Consider the following 23306-nt stretch of genomic DNA (forward strand, 5'->3'; position numbering starts at 1 on the left):
TGAGGTCTAACAGGACAAGCACAGAGATGAGTCCACTGTCTGAGGCCATAAGAAGATCATTTGTAACCTTCACTAATGCTGTTTCTGTACTATGATGAATTCTAAAACCTGACTGAAACTCTTCAAATAGACCATTCCTCTGCAGATGATCAGTTAGCTGTTTTACAACTACCCTTTCAAGAATTTTTGAGAGAAAAGGAAGGTTGGAGATTGGCCTATACTTAGCTAAGATAGCTTGGTCAAGTGATGGCTTTTTAAGTAATGGTTTAATTACTGCCACCTTAAAAGCCTGTGGTACATAGCCAACTAATAAAGATAGATTGATCATATTTAAGATCGAAGCATTAATGGTAGGGCTTCCTTGAGCAGCCTGGTAGGAATGGGGTCTAATAGACATGCTGATGGTTTGGAGGAAGTAACTAATGAAAATAACTCAGACAGAACAATCGGAGAGAAAGAGTCTAACCAAATACCAGCATTACTGAAAGCAGCCAAAGATAACAATATGTCTTTGGGATGGTTATGAGTCATTTTTTCTCTAATAGTTAAAATTTTATTAGCAAAGAAAGTCATGAAGTCATTACTAGTTAAAGTTAAAGGAATACTCGGCTCAATAGAGCTCTGACTCTTTGTCAGCCTGGCTATAGTGCTGAAAAGAAACCTGGGGTTGTTTTTATTTTCTTCAATTAGTGATGAGTAGTAAGATGTCCTAGCTTTACGGAGGGCTTTTTTATACAGCAACAACTTTTTTTCCAGCAACAACTTTTTTTCCAGGCTAAGTGAAGATCTTCTAAATTAGTGAGACGCCATTTCCTCTCCAACTTACGGGTTATCTGCTTTAAGCTGCGAGTTTGTGAGTTATACCACGGAGTCAGGCACTTCTGATTTAAGGCTCTCTTTTTCAGAGGAGCTACAGCATCCAAAGTTGTGCTCAATGAGGATGTAAAACTACTGACGAGATAATCTATCTCACTCACAGAGTTTAGGTAGCTACTCTGGACTGTGTTGGTATATGGCATTGGAGAACATAAAGAAGGAATCATATCCTTAAACCTAGTTACAGCGCTTTCAGAAAGACTTCTACTGTAATGAAACCTATTCCCCACTGCTGGGTTGTCCATTAAATGTAAAAGTTATGAAGAAATGATCAGACAGAAGGGGGTTTTCAGGGACTACTGTTAAGTCTTCCATTTCCATACCATAAGTCAGAACAAGATCTAAAGTATGGTTAAAGTGGTGGGTGGACTCATTTACATTTTGAGCAAAGTCAATTGAGTCTAATAAAGATTAAATGTAGTGTTGAGGCTGTCATTCTCAGCATCTATGTGGATGTTAAAATCGCCCACTATGATTATCTTATCTGAGCTAAGCACTAAGTCAGACAAAAGGTCTGAAAATTCACAGAGAAACTCACAATAACAACCAGGTGGACGATAGATAACAACAAATAAAACTGGTTTTTGGGACTTACAATTTGGATGGACAAGACTAAGAGTCAAGCTTTCAAATGAATTAAAGCTCTGTCTGGGTTTTTGATTAATTAATAAGCTGGAGTGGAAGATTGCTGCTAATCCTTCCCCTCGGTCCGTGCTACGAGCATTCTGACAGTTAGTGTGACTCGGGGGTGTTGACTCATTTAAACTAACATATTCATCCTGCTGTAACCAGGTTTCTGTAAGGCAGAATAAATCAATATGTTGACCAATTATTATATCATTTACTAACAGGGTCTTAGAAGAGAGAGACCTAATGTTTAATAAACCACATTTAACTGTTTTAGTCTGTGGTGCAGTTGAAGGTGCTATATTATTTTTTTCTTTTTGAATTTTTATGCTTAAATAGATTTTTACTGGTTATTGGTGGTCTGGGAGCAGGCACCGTCTCTACGGGGATGGGGTATTGGGGGGATGGCAGGGGGAGAGAAGTCGCAGAGAGGTGTGTAAGACTACAACTCTGCTTCCTGGTCCCAACCCTGGATAGTCACGGTTTGGAGGGTTTAATAAAATTGGCCAGATTTCTAGAAATGAGAGCTGCTCCAACCAAAGTGGGATGGATGCCGTCTCTCCTAACAAGACCAGGTTTTCCCCAGAAGCTTTGCCAATTATCTATGAAGCCCACATCATTTTTTGGACACCACTCAGACAGACAGCAATTCAAGGAGAACATGCGGCTAAACATCACTCTCGGTCCGACTGGGGAGGGGCCCAGAGAAAACTACACAGTCCGACACTGTTTTTGCAAAGTTACACACTGATTCAATGTTAATTTTAGTGACCTCCGATTGGCGTAACCGGGTGTCATTACTGCTGACGTGAATTACAATCTTACCAAATTTACGCTTAGCCTTAGCCAGCAGTTCAAATTTCCTTCAATGTCGCCTGCTCTGGCCCCCGGAAGACATTTGACTATGGTTGCTGGTGTTGCTAACTTCACATTTCTCAAAACAGAGTCGCCAATAACCAGAGTTTGTTCCTCGGCGGGTGTGTCGCCGAGTGGGGAAAAACGGTTAGAGATGTGAACGGGTTGGTGGTGTACAGGGAGCTTATGTAAATGTAATCCACAGTCCAAGAATTGCAGTTTAGCAAAGTTTAACGTCACAATGTGATCCTAAACATGGTATAGAATTTCTCAAGATTTGTCCCTTAAAGAATGAAACAAGGATGTAACTGACACATATTCCTAATGCACAGACCTCTGGCATTTTCAGGTGCATCCTTTGGTTTGATAAAAACCTTGCAGTTTGTGACCAAGACTGAATGAATTTTGCCCCGTTTTCTAAGCAGCCTTGCTTTCCTAGCGATGTCCGCATTACTCTTGGTAAGATGCTCATTCATATAAAGGTTTGTGCCTTTCAACTTCCTTCCCTGTTTGAGTAGTTCAGATTTTGTGCCTTCTTCACTCAACAAAAATATAAACGCAACACTTTTGGTTTTGCTCCCATTTTGTATGAGATGAACTCAAAGATCTAAAACTTTTTCCACATACACAATATCACCATTTCCCTCAAATATTGTTCACAAACCAGTCTAAATCTGTGATAGTGAGCACTTCTCCTTTGCTGAGATAATCCATCCCACCTCACAGGTGTGCCATATCAAGATGCTGATTAGACACCATGATTAGTGCACAGGTGTGCCTTAGACTGCCCACAATAAAAGGCCACTCTGAAAGGTGCAGTTTTATCACACAGCACAATGCCACAGATGTCACAAGATTTGAGGGAGCATGCAAGTGGCATGCTGACAGCAGGAATGTCAACCAGAGCTGTTGCTCGTGTATTGAATGTTTATTTCTCTACCATAAGCCGTCTCCAAAGGCGTTTCAGAGAATTTGGCAGTACATCCAACCAGCCTCACAACCGCAGACCACATGTAACCACACCAGCCCAGGACCTCCACATCCAGCATGTTCGCCTCCAAGATCTTCTGAGACCAGCCACTCGGACAGCTGCTGAAACAATCGGTTTGCATAACCAAAGAATTTCTGCACAAACTGTCAGAAACCATCTCAGGAAAGCTCATCTGCATGCTCGTCGTCCTCATCGGGGTCTCGACCTGACTCCAGTTCGTCGTCGTAACCAACTTGAGTGGGCAAATGCTCACATTCGCTGGCGTTTGGCACGTTGGAGAGGTGTTCTCTTCACGGATGAATCCCGGTTCACACTGTTCAGGGCAGATGGCAGACAGCGTGTGTGGCGTCGTGTGGGTGAGCGGTTTTCTGATGTCAATGTTGTGGATCGAGTGACCCATGGTGGCGGTGGGGTTATGGTATGGGCAGGCGTCTGTTATGGACGAAGAACACAGGTGCATTTTATTGATGGCATTTTGAATGCACAGAGATACCGTGACGAGATCCTGAGGCCCATTGTTGTGCCATACATCCAAGAACATCACCTCATGTTGCAGCAGGATAATGCACGGCCCCATGTTGCAAGGATCTGTACACAATTCTTGGAAGCTGAAAATGTCCCAGTTCTTGCATGACCGGCATACTCACTGGACATGTCACCCATTGAGCATGTTTGGGATGCTCTGGACCGGCGTATACGACAGCGTGTACCAGTTCCTGCCAATATCCAGCAACTTCGCACAGCCATTGAAGAGGAGTGGACCAACATTCCACAGGCCACAATTGACAACCTGATCAACTCTATGCGAAGGAGATGTGTTGCACTGCATGAGGCAAATGGTGGTCACACCAGATACTGACTGGTATCCCCCCCAATAAAACAAAACTGCACCTTTCAGAGTAACTGGAATGGATGTCTTATCCCGAGTCGGGAGAGTGTGACATACTTTGATATTTTCTTTATTAATGTCAATATGCTTACTATGAAGGAATGCAGTCACCTGTTCCTCCGTAGTTTCCTCATGTCCACCATCCTCAGAACTGACTCCCGTTACCGCTTGCGAATGTCTCTGTCTGTGTGTATGACTCTGCATGTGTTTGTGTGTGCCTCTGTGTTTGTCCATGTCTGTGTGTGTGTTTGTGACTCTGTCAGTGTTTGTCTGCGTGTGTGTCAGTGTGTATGTCTCTGTCTGTGTGTGGGTCTCTGTTTCCTTGAGTGTGTTTCTGTCTTTTTGTGTGTGTGTGCCTGTGTCGTTGTCTCTCTGGCTCTGTGTGTGTGTGTGTGTGTGTGTGTGTGTGTGTGTGTGTGTGTGTGTGTGTGTGTGTGTGTGTGTGTGTGTGTGTGTGTGTGTGTGTGTGTGTGTCAAGGCCAAGTTATTGTTGAAGCCCTTCTTTGGTTGGAGACAGCAATACCAAATCATCTGCCAAAAACAGGCATTTGAATTCTGTCTCCACTAGAGTGATGCCAGAAACATGCATGTTCCTGCTGAGATCCATGAACATCTCTACAAATTCAAGACTTTCTCTACATACAGATACACCTCTGGTGGCTGAGTCCAGGAAGTCATTAAAAGCCTGAACCTTAGTGTTGGTCCAGGACAATCTCAAACACAAACACTGTAATTCCTCAGCTTCTCAATCAGACCATCTACTGATTCCACAAAGATCACAGCATTGTTCGTGTTCTCAAGGTCAGTAAACAAAAGCACCTAATCCACTGATTTCCACAGCCTGACAGCCAGAACAGTGTCCCAGTTTCCTCTGGGAAAAACAGTCTCCACACAGCAACTCACACCATCTGTGTGTGGGCTGGATATGATGTCCAGTAGCTTATTGGGATTGCACAAATCTAGATGTTCTTTTAATGTTGACATTCAGCTTTAATTAAAAAATATCCCATTAAAGGACACGTCACACGTTTTGTAACATCCCAGTTAGCAAGACAGCATAAAAGTACTCATGATTGTAAGTCTCTCTGCTAATCCCAGACAGCAAATAGATCCGGGCCGGATGTAGTCCAACATCTGGTACCAATCCTGAAAACAGATCCGGTCCAGACAGTTTTTGCACCCTGGCCCAGATCCGGCACAGCTCCGCTTTACAGTTCTGGAACAGATCCGGACCAGATCTGAACTGGATCCGCACAACACCAACCATTTACAGACCATATCTGGCATGGATCTGGGACAGATGTGGTCCACATCACAGCACTGTGGCAGGAACATGGGGCATAACGATAAGCAATTTTATCTGCACTCAGTAGAAACTATCCATTAGTGGTTGTAAACTCTGTACTCTGTAATCGTGATCATCACTGAGGCTTTTTTAAATGCTTATTGCAAAGCGGTTTGTTTCTTTACGACAATCAAGTTTTATAAGTCCAGGGACACTGATCTGTGTGTTATAGATACAAATCAGTTTCCTTGGATCCACAGAACTAACCCCTGTAAAACTTGTTCCTGCCACGGTGCTGTGATGCGGTCCACATCTACCCCAGATCCGTGCCAGATATGGTCTGTAAACAGTTGGTCTTTTGAGGATCCAGTTCAGATCTGGTCCGGATCTGTTCCAGAACTGTAAAGCAGAGCCGTGCCGGATCTGGGCCAGGGTGCAAAAACTGTCTGGACCGGATCTGTTTTCAGGATTGGTACCAGATGTTGGACTACATCCGGACCGGATCTATTTGCTGTCTGGGAATAGTTAGCAGAGGTGGGAGTAAGTCACCATCAAGTCACTCTCAAGTCATGAATCATCAAGTCCCAAGTCAAGTCTCAAGCCATAACAGCTGACTTGAGACTTGACTTGGGACTTGCTGATTCATGAATTGAGAGTGACTTGATGGTGACTTATTCCCACCTCTGATAATTAGTGATCGCTGATGTAGTTTATTCTTCTCACTCTGAGCGTTAGCAGGTGCATTTCCGAAAAACGTCTCACTCAGAAATTCTCTGCATTTTTTGGCATGTAATGCACATTTTAGTATGAGGAGAAACATCCTGATGACTGACAGAGGGAAACAAACCTGCTCCGTCCAAAAAAGAAACTTCTGAGCTTTCATCCAAAAGTGATGGCTTAGATTTACAGAGGATTTACAGATAGGAGACGACACATTTCACCCCGAAACTCTTAACTTTTCAGTGTCAGATTTTGGGACCTAAAGTGTGGTGACGCACTGTTTGTGTGGATGCTGGTTTAATGAAGCTGTGGACATGGATGTGGGGACACATCCATGATGGCGTTTTTAACAGACTTCCTGTCACTGAGATTGATTTGTTACACTGGAAAGAGTCTGAATACATTATTTCCAGGTATTAATGGGCTTTACGTGTCACAACCATGAGAGAGTTAAAAGCGGAGCTGCAGCCGACTATTGCATGTGAATGGGGCTTTGGTCGTGTGGAGTTTACATTTGGAAATATATCTACTACTGAGTGAATCTGGCATGTTCAGGATTTTACCTTTTGTGTTTTGTGGCAAGCTTTTGTTTTTTTTTTTACTTTGAGTGTGAATTTGGAGCTGGAATGTGTGTGTGTGTGCGTTGTGCAGCTGATAGCTGAGAGGCTCCTACCACTGTGAACATCTCCACGATGTTTTTCCTCAGTAGCAGATGTATTTTTATTTTATTTTATTGATAATAACACTCATAATTAATCATGCACAAAGTTGATTCTCGAGCAGAAATTGTTATTGACAGGCTGCGTTTATGACTGATGGCTGCAGGTGCACTGAATCATCTCAGGGCTGCTGCTTTTACTGTGAGTGCATCCAAATGAACAGTTTTCACTTAAAACTTAGTCATCTTTAACACAACATCACACTTACAGTGAGGAAAATAAGTATTTGAACAGCCTGTGGTTTTGCAAGTTCTCCCACTTAGAAATCATGGAGGGGTCTGAAATTTTCATCTTCGGTGCATGTCCACTGTGAGAGACATAATCTTAAAAGAAAAAAAAAAAAAAATCTGTAAATCACAATGTATGACTTTTTTAATAATTTATTTGTATGCTACTGCTGCAAGTAAGTATTTGAACACCTGTTAAAATCAATGTTAATATTTGGTACAGTAGCCTTTGTTTGCAATTACAGAGGTCAAACGTTTCCTGTAGTTATTCACCAGGTTTGCACACACTGCAGCAGGGATTTTGGTCCACTCCTCCATACAGATTTTCTCTAAATCTTTCAGGTTTGGAGTTTCAGCTCCCTCCAAAGATTTTCTATTGAGTTCAGGTCTGGAGACTGGCCAGGCCACTCCAGGACCTTCAAATGCTTCTTACGGAGCCCCTCCTTAGTTGCCCTGGCTGTGTGTTTGGGGTCAATGTCATGCTGGAAGACCCAGCCATAACCCATCTTCAATGCTCTTACTGAGGGAAGGAGGTTGTTTGCCAAAATCTCACAATACATGACCCCATCCATCCTCCCTTTAATACACTGCAGTCGTCCTGTCCCCTTTGCAGAAGAGCACCCCCAGAATATGATGTTTCCACCCTCATGCTTCACGGTTGGGATGGTTTTCTTGGGGTTGTTATCATCCTCTAAACATGGTAAGTGGAGTTGATACCAAAAAGCTCTATTCTGGTCTCATCTGACCACATGACCTTCTCCCATACCTCCTCTGGATCATCCAGATGGTCACTGGTGAACTTCAAATGGGCCTGGACATGTGCTGGCTTGAGCAGGGGGACCTTGCTGCCCTGCAGGATTTTAAACCATGACAGCATCATGTGTTACTAATGTAATCTTTGTGACTGTGGTCCCAGCTCTCTTCAGGTCATTGACCAGGTCCTTCTGTGTAGTTCTGAGCTTTCTCAGAATCATCCTTACCCCACAAAGTGAGATCTTGCATGGAATCCCAGACCGAGGGAGATTGACAGTCATCTTGTGTTTCTTCCACTTTCTAATAAATGATCATAACAGTTGTTGTCTTCTACCAAGCTGCTTGCCTGTTGTCCTGTAGTCCATCCCAGCCTTGTGCAGGCCTACAGTTTTGTCCCTGGTGCCCTTAGACAGCTCTTTGGTCTTAGCTATGGTGGACAGGTTGGAGTGTGATTGACTGAGTGTGTGAACAGGTGTCTTTTATACAGGTAACAAGTTCAAACAGGTGCAATTAATACAGGTAAAGAATGCAGAATAAGAGGGCTTCTTAAAGAAAAATTAACAGGTCTGTGTGAGCCAGAATTCTTGCTGGTTGGTAGGTGTTCAAATACTTATTTGCAGCAGTAACATACAAATAAATTATTAAAAAATCATACATTGTGATTTCCGGATTTTTTTTTTTAGATTATGTCTGTCACAGTGGACATGCACCTAAGATGAAAATTTCAGACCCCTCCATGATTTCTAAGTGGGAGAACTTGCAAAAACGTAGGGTGTTCAAATACTTATTTTCCTCACTGTATGTAAACTTTGGAATTAATCTGTGCTCAGTTCTTAACCCCTTAACGCCCGAATTTATATAGCTGTATATAAAAAAAATGTTTTGTGTGCGTTTCTGCCTTTAAGTAGATGGTAAATAATGTTGAGATTATTAAATTCACTTTTGCACAAAAACTAGATAGTAATATCGGGTATTCTGGTAATGACTTTATGTTATAATGTTATAATAATAATGATGGTATGTTGCAAATTTGCGACAACAGGCATACAGGTCAATTTGGTAAGTTGTATATTTGAGGCAGAGATTGTAGCATATATGTGACGATTGGTGTTAAGGGGTTAATGTTTATCATGGTTCGGGGTGCCTTGGCACAGAAGACAGTAGGAGGCAAATGCAGACTCACAGACATGAAGGTTTGGAGTGAATAAAATACTTTTTTCTGGTAGACTTGCAGGAGATTTGATACACAGTCAGAGAGGCAGAGGTCTCAGGCAGGGTCCAAAAACAAGCAGAGGTCAAACACATGGCATGGAGGTGTACAAAAGGCATGGTCAAAAACAAGCAGAGTTCAGAGTATGGCAAAGCGGAGGTCGGAGCAAACAGCAAGATCAAACACTACAAAGTAAACAGGACGTGAGGCTGGAATGTGAAATAAATTCAATCTGGCAAGAAACTGTGGGACTGTAAGGACTTATATAATGGGCAGGGTAATCAGGGTGTGAAATGAGGAACAGGTGTGAGGAATGTTCTGGGAGGGGCATGACTGGGAAACACAAAGGCAAGTGCAAGAGTGTGAAGTGACACAAAAAACAAAGCAGACCAAAGCAAGAGAAACAGGTGACAGAAAAAACCAACAGTGCAAAACATGCCGTGCCAAAGACCAACAATAAGTGACGTGAACAAAGCAAAGCGGCAACCAAGGAAATAACGTGACCAGCCTAAAAAGAGGATGACAAGAAAAAATAAAGACTATAACCAAATCTAGAACAGAAGTGACGAAAGCATAAAAGTACACAGAATAAATGATAATAAAACCCAAAACAGTAGACTAAAAAGAAAATAAATGATGAATATAAAACAAAACCAGAGACTACAGAATACACACAAAGCAATGGATGAGTATGCAAAAATAAATGATAACCAGAGAATGAAACGGGTGACCAAAGCATTACACAAAGAAAAAAACAAAACAGAATCAAACTGAGACTTAAATGACAAAAGTATAATCATATGGAAAATAAAACAATAGAATCCTCAGAGAAAGCCTGGATATGGACAGGGGGTAAACCCAGACATGAACCCCGGGCCAGGGCAGAACCTGACATTTAGCAGCTATATTCCACTGAAGCGCATTCTGGGACACTTCTAATAGTTATGTCACCTGCCGGAAAAACATGAGTACTCACCTATACTTTGGTTTCGGAAGTCTCCGTAGCCGTTTGCTGTGAATGCCATATACTTTGAAATTGGTCACAGAAGTGCACAAAGTAATCCCGGTGTATCATCAGATGATCACTAACAGCCTAAATCTAAATTGTTATGATTTCGGTGAGACATGTCCTTTAACTATTCAGGCATTACAGACATATTTATACACAGTCCCTCCATGTTCAGATACCATAAATAAATATAAGAATAAGAAAGAACTTCATTAATCCCAAAGGAAATTGTTTTGCCAGAGTGCCGAAACAATAAACTGTAATCATCGCTTTTTTTTCCAGTGACAACGAGTACAACGTGTTTATGCAAAATGACTGAAGACACTCCCACAAGATGTTTGACAGTATTGGACATAGCTCTGTGTAACTGAAAACTGTGATCGTTATGTATTCATCCTGCAGAAGGGGAGGAATTATACAGTCTGACTGACCCACAAGTAGGAAAGACCTGTAGTGTTCTGTGGTGCACCTCGGTGGTATCAGTCTTTGGGAGGTGCTCTGACAGGACATCAGTGTGGCATGCAGTGGGTGGGAGGTGTTGTCACGGACTTTCCCATCCAGTTTTCTTTCAGACAGCCAGGGAATAAACACATGAACATTTCCCTCAATCATGAAGAAATAAATCTGTCTGGAGGTAGCTGTTCTCAAAAACTGAATCACAGTGTAAGAAGGAGACTGGTGAGGGAAGCCACAAGACACCCAAACTGCTGTGAAGGTGCAATAAGTGCATAGAGCAGCTTTTGTGTGTTTGTAGATGTGGCTCTTACCAGGTACATCTGGATCACATGCGCAGCTACAAACTTTGCACCATAGACCAGCCCGTCTGTCCATCGCACTTGAACAACTTCACCCAGAGGTGGGGGTCCCAGCTGCGCACAGTCTCGGCTCTGTGATACAAACACGATAGAGCATCACTCCACAGCTAGCACCAGCTTTTCTCTCCATTTCTACAATTTCATTGTTTTCATGACATTCATGATTTCATTACACTAGTCAACAAGATTTTTCTTGCATGGAGTTTTTCAACACATTTTGGGTAATTTGGGGGTGTTGACTCTGAATCCAGTGAATCGTATCAAGCACTGAAGCAAAAGCTGCAGTCTCGCATGTCTTCGGCGCCATATGATATTACATCTCTTCTTCGCATTTTAATTCAACTTCAATTTAATCAGCTTATAAAAAGCCAAATCGCAACAAAAGCTGTCTCAAGGCGCCTCACACAGAACAGTTCAACATAAAAAAAATTAAATAAATAAATAAATAAATAAAAAATTCGAATACATAATTAAAAACAGAAGAAAAACAATAAAACAGACAAAAATAAAAACTATTCATAAGAAAGAGAACAAAAATAGGTTTTAAGTCTTGACCACAAAGACAAGATATTTAATGTTCAAACTGAAAAACTTTATTTTTTTTGTGCAAATATCTGCTCATTTTGAAAAGGATGCCTGCAACACATTTCAAAAAAGCTGGGACAGTGGTATGTTTACCACTGTGTTACATCACCTTTCCTTCTAACAACACTCAATCAGTGTTTGGGAAATGAGGACACTAATTGTTGAAGCTTTGTAGGTGGAATTCTTTCCCATCCTTGCTTGATGTACAACTTCAGTTGTTCAACAGTCCGGGGTCTCCATTGTCATATTTTGCGCTTCATAATGCATCACACACGTACAGAATGTGGCTTGGAATTGTCTTGCTGAAATAAGCAGGGACATCCCTGAAATAGATGTTGCTTGGATGGCAGCATGTGCTGCTCCAAAACCTGGATGTACCTTTCAGCATTGATGGTGCCATCACAGATGTGTAAGTTGCCCATGCCATGAGCACTAACACACCCCCATACCATCACAGATGCTGGCTTCTGAACTTTGCGCTGCTAACAAGTGGTCTTTTTCCTCTTTTATCCGGAGGACATGACGTCCATGATTTCCAAAAACATAAATGTGGACTCGTCAGACCACAGCACACTTTTCTACTTTGCGTCTGTCCATTTCAAAGGAGCTCGAGCCCAGAGAAGTCAGTGGCGTTTCTGGATGTTGTTGATGTATGGCTTTCACTTTGCATGGTAGAGTTTTAATTTGCACTTGTAGATGTAGCGACGAACTGTGTTCACTGACAATGGTTTTCTGAAGTGTTCCTGAGCCCACACGTTAAGATCCTTTACACAATGATGTCCGTTTTTAATGCAGTGCCGCCTGAGGGATCGAGGGTCACAGGCATTTAATGTTGGTTTTCGTCCTTGCCGCTTATGTGTAGAAAGTTCTCCAGATTCTCTGAATCTTCTGATTATATTATGGACTATAGATGATGGAATCCCTCAATTCTTTTTTTTTTTAAGGATTTGTTCAACTGCAATTCCTTGCAGTTGAACATTGAGAAACATTGTTCTTAAACTGTTGGACTATTTTTTCATGCAGTTGTTCACAAAGTGATGATTCTCACCTCATCTTTGCTTGTGAATGGCTGAGCCTTTTGGGGATGCTCCTTTTATACCCAATCATGACACTCACCTGTTTCCAATTAACCTGTTCACCTGTGGAATGTTCCAAACAGGTGTTCTTTGAGCATTCATCAACTTTCCCAGTCTTTTGTTGCCCCTGTCCCAGCTTTTTTTGAAATGTGTTGCAGGCATCCATTTCAAAATGAGCAAATATTTTCACAAAAACAATAAAGTTGATCAATTTGATCATTAAATAGCTTATCTTTGCGGTGTATTCAACTGAATATAGGTTGAAGAGGATTTGCAATTCATTGTATTCTGGTTTTAATTTACATTTCACACAACGTCCCGACTTCAGTGGAATTGGGGCTGTAGAAGAAACAAAACATTTTGCGAACCTGGTATATAAACTATGCTTTTGAAGCTGCTTGTGTCCTTCTTGGCTGTGCTGTGACTTCCCAAAGTCAATGACCAGCTCCTTTGTCTTTGAGGTGTTGAGCTGTAGCTGGTTTCTGTGGCACCAGGCAGCAAAGTCCTTCACTAGGCTCCTGTACTCCTCCTCTCTGTCATCCCTGATGTATCCAACAATGGCTGTGGGGAGGTTGATCGTCACCATTCTCGACCAATTCTCCAAGGTGGCACACTTCGTCCCCCTCTCTAAGCTCCCCACGGCCCAAGAGACCACTGACCTTAGTCCCACCACATTTTCCATCTGCATGGCATCTCGTTGGATATTTGTGTTGGATAATGGCCCCCAATTCACATCCCAAGTCTAGAATGCCTTTTGTTCGGCCTTGGGGACTACGGTCTATTTGTGTTCTGGATTCCACCCCCCCAGTCCAATGGCCAAGTGGAATGGGTCAACCAGGAATTGGAGTCTGTGCTCTGCTGCACCACCGCCAAGGACCCTGCAGCTTGGAGTGACCATTTGCCCTGGATAGAGTACACTCATAAGTCCCAGGTATGTACAACCACAGGACTAACCCCCTTCAAGTGTTTTCTGGGCTACCAACCACCATTATTCCTGGACAAAGAAGAGGAACTGACCATGCCCTCTGTCCAGGTGCACCTCATACACTGCCACATGGGTGATCGCTGCCTGCTGGGGTCCTCATCACTGAGGCACGTGTGTGCTGGTTTATGTCCAGAGAAACACATGGACAAAATGTGGCCACTGATGTCCCCTCACAACATAGCACATTATTTAATTACTCCTTTAATTATTTCCTTACCACTGTCGCCTGTGTTCTTGCTCTGGGGGTTGGTAAGGTTAGATGTTACTGGTGTGAAGCACCTTGAGGCAACTTTGTTGTGATTTGGCGCTATATAAATTAAATAAACTGAATTGAAATTTCATCTAAAAAAAATCTGTTTACATTTCAGGAAGGTTTTAGCAAGTTATTCACATGGAATCAGGTGTCCCTGCTTGGACCGGTATTAGGTCCAACAGATGCAGCTTCACGTGCAGCAGCTTTGTCTCCCCGTAGACATAAAAACAAATCAGCCTGACCGCCGGAATTGTGCTGAACCACACGTCAGCTGACATTAATGTTATAGGATCGCATGTCAGCCAAGTGTGTGTGTGTTGACAAGATACATCAACCGCAGCTGGATGGATTTCCATCCAACGTGGTGAGAATATGACTTAAACACAGAGTTTGGTCAAAGGTCAAGGAAAACAACGGGATTACAGATAGATGTATATGCATATTTATGTCGTAGTATGAATCAGCCCTCTGATGCCTTTCATCATCATTACTACTATCATTATTACTACCATTATCATTCTCATTATTACTGTCATTATCATATTTAGTCATTATCAGTCATTATCATTACCATTATTATTATTATTGTCATTATCATTGCCATTATTGTTGTTACCATTATGATCAATACCATTATCACTGTTATTATCATTACCATTATCATTGCTATTATTATTGTCATTATTATTATTATCATCGTCATTATTATTACTGTTATTATTATATTACGGGGCGGCACAGTGTATTAGTGGTTAGAACTATTGTGTCACAGCAAGAAGGTCATGTGATCATGTCCAACCTGTGGCCTTTCTGTCTGGAGTTTGCATGTTATAATAACCTTTATTTAACCAGGTAGAAATCCATTAAGATTGAAATTTCTTTTACAAGGGTGACGTGGCCAAGAAAGGCAGCAGCACACATCACAATGGACAGGTTAACATCAACATGAGAACGCTGGTGATAAATAAAATACAATGGGTTCCCTCCGGTTTCCTCCCACATCCAAAGACTTGCAGGTTAGGTTAATTGGAAACTTTAAATTGTCCGTAGGTGTGCGTGCGGGTGTAAATGCGTTTGTCTGTGGCCCTGCGACAGACTGGTGTCCTGGCCGGGGTGAACCCTGCTTCATGTCCTGTGACTGCTGGGATAGGCTCCAGCCCCCCGTAGCCCTTAACTGGAGTAAGCGAGTATAGACAATGGATGATTATCACCATTATTATTATCATGGTTATTATCATTACCATTAATATAATGAAGGCAAAGCCTTTGACCGAGCAGCGTTTTTCTCTCTATTGAATTTCTTTGATTGAAATACTATAAAAATTGAAGATTTAGGGGTTGATGATTTCATTAAAAAAGTGATGTTTACACAACAAAAATTATTTTCCTGACTTATGTGGCACTGACAACACGTATAACATGTATTAAATTGTAATTCTAAATATACTGAGATATATTTAATGACAATATCATAAAACATTTAAATTCAAAGAAAGTAGATACTTATGCAATGTAAAATGTAGAAATATTCATTACAGGACCTGTAATTATAAATAAGCAACATAGTAGTTGCAGTATTTCTATATGTAAAATGTTGATTATAGTATCTGCCATTATGAATAAGCAACAAATTACTAACAGTTCATACTATTTCTATGAAAATTCAGTAAGGTATGTCTTCTATAATACATTCCAATTCTAAGGTAGAACTCTACTAGTGTATACATCATAGAAATTTGATTCTTTCTTCAAGATCTGTAATCAATGTCACAATATATACTATTTATGCCTAATTCACAAATTTGATTATAAATGATTAATTACCACTGAGCACTTTTTTAAGAAGCTGATCCATTAGATAGTCAGATTTAATCTGCTTTAATTACATTATTATCTGAAGAATACAGGATTACTGCACAGGGTATAAGGCTACTATCTTTTTTTTTCTTATTTTATTTTGTGGATGTTAGCATCTTGACTTATATTCCAGTCCAGCTGCTGGTAGTAATGCTCCATATAAGCTGGTTGCCAACCGCATTAAACAAAAAGAAGAAGATAGATTTCGGGAGGATTCTTTTCCGACCTACACGTTAGATCGAAGCTATACAGTTACGGCAGTAATGTAGCTTGCTTTAGTGTATTCCTACACCAGCCTTTCATGGCGGCCCCAAACAAATGCCGCGACAGCAGTAACCAGGTAACGGCGTTCTCCCATCATGCACCTCGGTCTCTCTCATCATGTTTCTTGTGTACTTCCTGTTTTAACTTCCTGTTTGCGGTGACGAAAGTGTACGTCCTGTTTGCAGTCATGGCGGAAACTGAGTTAGATGGACTACAAACTCACTCACACTCATCTGTCATCATCCTTGCTATGCTCGGCGGCTATGCCGCCTCACACGCTGCTCTGTATTATTTTAAAATTTTGTAATAAGTAAATAATGCAATCATTTTAAATGAAAACAAAATCAACCCCATTATTTTTAATTTTATAATGACCTTTATATGAATTTTTCCATACTGGATGCTGGACAGTTTGAAGCTTGTTTCCGTGGTGATCTAGGACACCTGTTACGGTTAGGTGTTAGCACAGAATAAATAAACCCCAGAGCAGGACAGCCAAGACACAGGTAAGGATACAAAAACAATAGTTTATTAAATAAAACGTGAGTTCAACTCAGGAGTAGTCTTCATAGGAAAGAGGAGTTCCACAGAGGAGTAGTTCTTAGAAAAGGTGTGTTCAACTGAGGAGTAGTTTTCTTCAACAGGGTGGGTACAACCAAGGAGTAGCCTTCTTGCTGAAGAATCAACTTTCATTCAAAAGGTGAATAAAGGAGTCTTCTTAGTAAGGGTTTAGACAAACTGACGAGTAGACTTTAATATAAAAAGGGAGAGTTCAACACAAGTAGTCTTCCTCACAGAAGGCAGTCCATCCTAAAAACCTCCTTCCTCTAAAAGGAGGGTTCAAATTGCTGTCTCTTACATAATAAGGAGTGCAACAAAACACAAACTCTTTCTCATAAAAGAGTTCCAAACACTCTCTTTCTCGGAGGAGTGCTCACAGAATAGAGTCTTTATATCGAAAAGGAGATTTCAAAACAAAAAGTGAAATGGGTGAAAGGGAAAAAACTGAGGAACTAATCTTTCTTTCAAAACCGAGAACTTCAGGTAACCCACTTTAACACACTGGAAAAGCGCTCTAGGAAGTGCAGAGAAAAGGCACAGGAGGAACATCTAAATGCTATACCATACTGAGTACTCACAGCTTGCAGACACTGGGAGACCTGAGGACAGGACAACAAAACATAAACCAATGGACCCGCAACTAAGACCGAGCAGAGTCTCTTTAAATAACATACTCAGAGACGGCTGCAGATCCAAGCAGGTGTAGACAATTTAACTAAAAACTGCAGGAACGTAAAACACAAAAGGGGGCTAGAAGGTTAGGACTGTGACAAAAACTAATCACCAGAGGGGGATAGCGAGTCAGATCACACATACAGTAGTGTTCAGAATAATAGTAGTGCTATGTGACTAAAAAGATTAATCCAGGTTTTGAGTATATTTCTTATTGTTACATGGGAAGCAAGGTACCAGTAGATTCAGTAGATTCTCACAAATCCAACAAGACCAAGCATTCATGATATGCACACTCTTAAGGCTATGAAATTGGGCTATTAGTAAAAAAAAATAGAAAAGGGGGTGTTCACAATAATAGTAGCATCTGCTGTTGATGCTACAAACTCAAAACTATTATGTTCAAACTGCTTTTTTAGCAATCCTGTGAATCACTAAACTAGTATTTAGTTGTATAACCACAGTTTTTCATGATTTCTTCACATCTGCGAGGTATGGAGTCAACCAACTTGTGGCACCTTTCAGCTGTTATTCCACTCCAAGATTCTTTAACAACATTCCACAATTCATTCACATTTCTTGGTTTTGCTTCAGAAACAGCTTTTTTGATGTCACCCCACAAGTTCTCAATTGGATTTAGGTCCGGGGATTGGGCAGGCCACTCCAAAACATTAATTTTGTTTGTTTGGAACCAAGATTTTGCTCGTTTACTAGTGTGCTTGGGGTCATTATCTTGTTGAAACACCCATTTCAAGGGCATGTCCTCTTCAGCATAAGGCCACATGACCTCTTCAAGTATTCTGACATATCCAAACTGATCCATGATACCTGGTATGCGATATATAGGCCCAACACCATAGTACGAGAAACATGCCCATATCATGATGCTTGCACCACCATGCTTCACTGTCTTCACTGTGAACTGTGGCTTGAATTCAGAGTTTGGGGGTCGTCTCACAAACTGTCTGCGGCCCTTGGACCCAAAAAGAACAATTTTACTCTCATTTGTCCACAAAATATTCCTCCATTTCTCTTTAGGCAAGTTGATGTGTTCTTTGGCAAATTGTAACCTCTTCTGCACGTCTTTTATTTAACAGAGGGACTTTACGGGGGATTCTTGCAAATAAATTAGCTTCAGACAGGCGTCTTCTAACTGTCACAGCACTTACAGGTAACTCCAGACTGTCTTTGATCATCCTCGAGCTGATCAATGGGTGAGCCTTTGCCATTCTGGTTATTCTTCTATCCATTTTGATGGTTGTTTTCTGTTTTCTTCCAAGCGTCTTTGGTTTTTTTGTCCATTTTACAGCATTGGAGATCATTGTACATGAACAGCCTATAATGTTTTGCACCTGCATATAAGTTTTCCCCTCTCCAATCAACTTTTTAATCAAACTACGCTGTTCTTCTGAACAATGTCTTGAACGTCCTATTTTCCTCAGGCTTTCAAAGAGAAAAGCATGTTCAACAGGTGCTGGCTTCATCCTTAAATAGGGGACACCTGATTCACACCTGTTTGTTCCACAAAATTGACGAACTCACTGACTGAATGCCACACTACTATTATTGTGAACACCCCCTTTTCTACTTTTTTTTTACTAATAGCCCAATTTCATAGCCTTAAGAGTGTGCATATCATGAATGCTTGGTCTTGTTGGATTTGTGAAAATCTACTGAATCTACTGGTACCTTGTTTCCCATGTAACAATAAGAAATATACTCAAAACCTGGATTACTCTTTTTAGTCACATAGCACTACTATTATTCTGAACACTACTGTAGATACTTTATTCATAGCAGCTTGTCTGAGACTGAGGCTCTGCACCCAAAGTGATCAAAGGGAATAATGAGATTATTAACCATCAGATGACAAGGTAAAACCTCTTAAATCATTCTAAAGTCTTTTTTTTTTATGACTTAACCTTTATTATTTTCAAATATCAGTAGTAAACAAACACACCACATAATATCATATTCGGCCCTTGACAAGTAACTTCCAGTGAATTACAAGAACGTTTAACACACAAACAAAATTTAGATAAAAATAATACAAAACTAAAATGGTCTATGGATACAATATACTAATATGCATATCTGTATAAATACAGTAGTAAACAACAAAAAAAGGGGGGGGGGGAGGGGGAAGGGGGTACCAAACAAATCTAAACATACAGTTTCAACTATGCCAAGCCAATCTGAGCGTACAATGTTAGTTGTGTAAACCTATTCAAATGCCTAAAGTATTTGAGCTGGAAAATGTTGTTAATTGAATATAGGCCAAATAGGGGCCCCATTTGCGATCATAATCATCTGGTCTGTTCAGTAGTCTGAAAGATAACCTCTCTAGAGAAGCTAGTTGGCCAAGAGAAGTCTGCCAGTAAGAAAATGATGGGGCTAAAGGAGACTTCCACTCCTTTACTAATAATTTTCTCCCTAGCATAATCGCTGTTTGGGCCCACTGTGAGGGAAATAAAGGCAAAGCACTTATAATTGAGGGGTCCCCTAGAACGTAAAGTCTATTACTAAAGGGAATGTCCTTGCCCAGGATCTTCTCCACTGCCCTATGAACTGCTGTCCAAAAGATCTGAACTTGTGGGCACTCCCACAGCATATGTAGCAGTGTACCGTTATCCCCCTGGCACTTCCAACATTTATGATTATCTGCTAAGCCCACTTTGTATAACCTAAGAGGGGTCCAGTACATCCTATGTAATATTTTGAATTGGACTAAACGAGTCCTCAGCTCTCTTGATATTTTCTTCCCATTTCTAAGTATCCCCTCCCATTCAGCTTGTAAAAAAGTACAATTTAAGTCTTTCTCCCATGCCTGCTTAGTGGATGTCAAAGAGGTATCCGATTCCATTAGCAACATCTTGTAAAAATTGGAAGCTGCATGACCTTGCCTAATTATTTTCCTGAGGTCTTCTAAGAAGCTACAAATTGAAAAGGCTGACCCAGCAGACCCAAAAGTTTTTACTAATAGGTGTCGCATCTGCAAATATTTCCAGAAATCCTGTCTAGGCAAATTGAATTCCCCAGCCAGGGTTTCAAATGACTTCAATATGCCATTGTCATATAGATCTCGCAACATTGACACACCTTTCAAAAACCAAGATTTCCAAAAAAAAGGGGTTTTGTTAATACAAAGTTTTGGATTGTACCACAGACCTGAGGTTTAATTGAGGTGTACGTTAAATTTAAAAATCTGAGATATACTTTTCCACACTCTTTGAAGGTGTGACATGACAGGGTGCAGCCTGTTTTGAGGGGCAAGATTAGTAGACAAGCAGTAAAATGGAGTGAATGGAGCAGAGACCTCCTTTTCAAGAACAAGCCAAGGAGGTGCTTTCTCTGGAGGCATAAACCAATGAGATAAATGCCTGAGAGAGAAAGCATAATAATAATACAGTATGTTCGGGATTCCCAGTCCTCCACTATCCACCGGTCTCTGTAGTTTTTTCAAGTTAAGCCTGGGTTTTTTATAATTCCATATAAATTCTTTACACAACCTGTCAAACTTTTTAAAATATGATTGAATATATACTGGTAAAGCCTGTAACAGATAGTTAAATTTGGGAGTACAAACCATTTTAATAATGTTCACTTTACCCCACATTGAAAGATACAATTGGTTCCAGCGTTCTATGTCCACCTTCATACCATCAAGTAGCGGATCAAAATTAATTTTTATAAGGTTACATAATTGTGGGGGAAATGTAATACCTAGATATTTTAAACCTTTTTGGGGCCAGGAAAACGTACCAGGGGAAAAAAATGTTTTGGGGCAGTAAACAGTGAGTGGAAGGGCCTCTGACTTTGTCCAGTTGACCTTATACCCTGAGATATCTGAAAATGTATTGATTAGAGAGAACAGCACAGGAAGGGAATTTTGAGGATCAAATACAAATAAAAGAATATCGTCTGCATATAGCATTAGTTTATGACAGCTTTGGCCAACAGAAATACCCGGAATTTTAGCTTCTCCTCGAATAGCTACCGCCAGCGGTTAAAGGGCTATTGCAAAAAGAAGGGGAGACAGGGGGTCCCCCTGTCTTGTGCCCCTTCCTAATTTGAACGATGGACCAAGTATGCCATTTGTGAGGACCGATGCTTTTGGACGTATATATATAAGCCGTATCCAATTAATAAACTTGCTACTAAACCAAAATATTTGAGCGTTAAAAACAAGTACTGCCATTCGACTCTATCGAATGCTTTTTCAGCATCCAATGAAATGGCTGCAATAGGGTCCTGACGATCTTGAACTGCCCACATAATGTCCAGCAACCTTCTAACATTATCAACTGAGCATCGGGAGTGTATAAAACCCACCTGATCAGAATGGATCAGGTGAGTCATGACATGATCTAATCGATTGGCCAAGATTTTAGATAATATTTTGCTGTTGTAAGAGGTCAAACTAATAGGTCGATAATTACGGCAATCTGAGGGGTCTTTGTCTTTCTTTAGAATGAGAGTTATAATAGCTTCAGATAGCGATGGTGGGAGCATTTATTTTTGGAATGATTCACTGTAAACCTCTAAGAGCATTGGGGCCAATTCTTCCGGGAAAGATTTATAAAATTCGGCCGTAAACCCATCTCGGCCCGGCGCTTTACTGGAAGGAAGGTGTTTAATTACTGCAATTATTTCTGCTACCGTAATTGGTGCGTCTAGACCCTCAATTTGGTCCTGGGTTACTTGGGGAAGGTTTAAACTCTGCAAAAACTTGCTAATATCTTCCTCTGAGGCCTGTGACTCCGAACTATAGAGCTGAGTATAAAAGTCTGTAAAAGTAGCATTAATTTTTTGGGGTTCTGTATGGAGTAGTCTGTTTGTGTCCTTAATAGCGGAGATAGCGCTTATGGCCCCTCTTTGTTTGATATATCTCGCCAGTAACCTTCCTGCCTTGTCTCCCTCCTCAAAGTATTTCTGTCTTGCCCGAAAAAGACTAAATTCAGCCTTCTGTGACATTATTGTATTATATTCATTTTTAGTTTAGTTAGTTTGACCAGGTTGATTGACGAGGAGTCATTTTTAAAAATTTGCTCAGTAATCTCGATTTTTTTCTCCAAATTGGCAAGCTGTTTCATGTTTTCTTTCTTTCTGAAAGAAGCCTGTTGAATAATATTGCCCCTCAAAAAGGCCTTCAGTGCCTCCCAAGCCACTCCTGCTGAAGGGACAGAAGGAATATTTGTCTCCTTGTACGAATTAATTTGTGATTTAAGAAAATTTATAAAAGCGTCCTCCATTAACAAACTAGAATTTAATCTCCACCTGGGGGTTCTAGTAATAGCATTAAACGCGATCAAGGAGAGATAAACTGGACTATGATCTGATAATATTATATTACCAATGCTGCTATTAACAACAGTTGGCATTAAAGATTGGGATATTAAAAAGAAATCTATTCGCGAAAAGGAAACATGAGGGGAGGAATAAAAAGTATAGTCCCTGCCCATTGGATTTTGTAACCGCCACACATCTACTAGGGCGCAGGCATCAGACATTGCTTTGAGTGATTGATTTCTTCTTGTTGTGCGAGTAAGACTTTTGCTTCGGTCTAATGTTGCATCCATCACCTCGTTATAATCCCCTGCCAACAAAACAGGATAGTCCCCCAGATCTGAAATCTTTTTTTCCAGCTGGCCAAAAAAAGACGGGTCATCAGTGTTGGGAGCATAAATATTAGCTAAAATAATATTTGTGCCTTGAATTTCACACAACATAATCAACATCCTACCCGCCTCATCTACACTCTGTTTCAGGCATTTAAATTCTAAATTCCTATTAATTAACGTTGCTACCCCTCTACTTTTGCTGGTTCCGCTACTTGAGCCAACAAAACCCACCCAGCCAAAACGGAGCCTCTGAGATTCTTGTCGAGATAGATGTGTCTCCTGGATAAAGACAATATCACACTTTTTAGATTTAATAAAAGATAAAATTTTCCTTTTCTTTATGACATTATTGAGACCCCTAATGTTCCAGCTCATCAAACTTAAATTATTAGGTGTCATTGATCAGATGGACAAGCAATAAATGGTGCTGTGAATAAAACTGTATTGGTATCAAAT

General features: G+C 40.7%; 1 protein-coding gene across 4 annotated transcripts in view; it reads right to left on the minus strand.

The window, feature by feature from the left end:
* Positions 1-23306, minus strand: part of LOC117518909 (lysine-specific demethylase 4A-like) — a 279463-nt gene that overhangs the window by 23591 nt on the left and 232566 nt on the right. For all 4 annotated transcript variants that reach the window (XM_034180171.1, XM_034180169.1, XM_034180170.1 and 1 more), the window contains one exon: positions 10929-11048. In XM_034180171.1, coding sequence (XP_034036062.1) covers positions 10929-11048 — 120 coding nt within the window. The remainder of the gene's footprint in view (positions 1-10928; positions 11049-23306) is intronic.

The sequence above is a fragment of the Thalassophryne amazonica genome, chromosome 10 (genome assembly GCF_902500255.1).
Source record: "Thalassophryne amazonica chromosome 10, fThaAma1.1, whole genome shotgun sequence".
NCBI lineage: Eukaryota > Metazoa > Chordata > Actinopteri > Batrachoidiformes > Batrachoididae > Thalassophryne > Thalassophryne amazonica.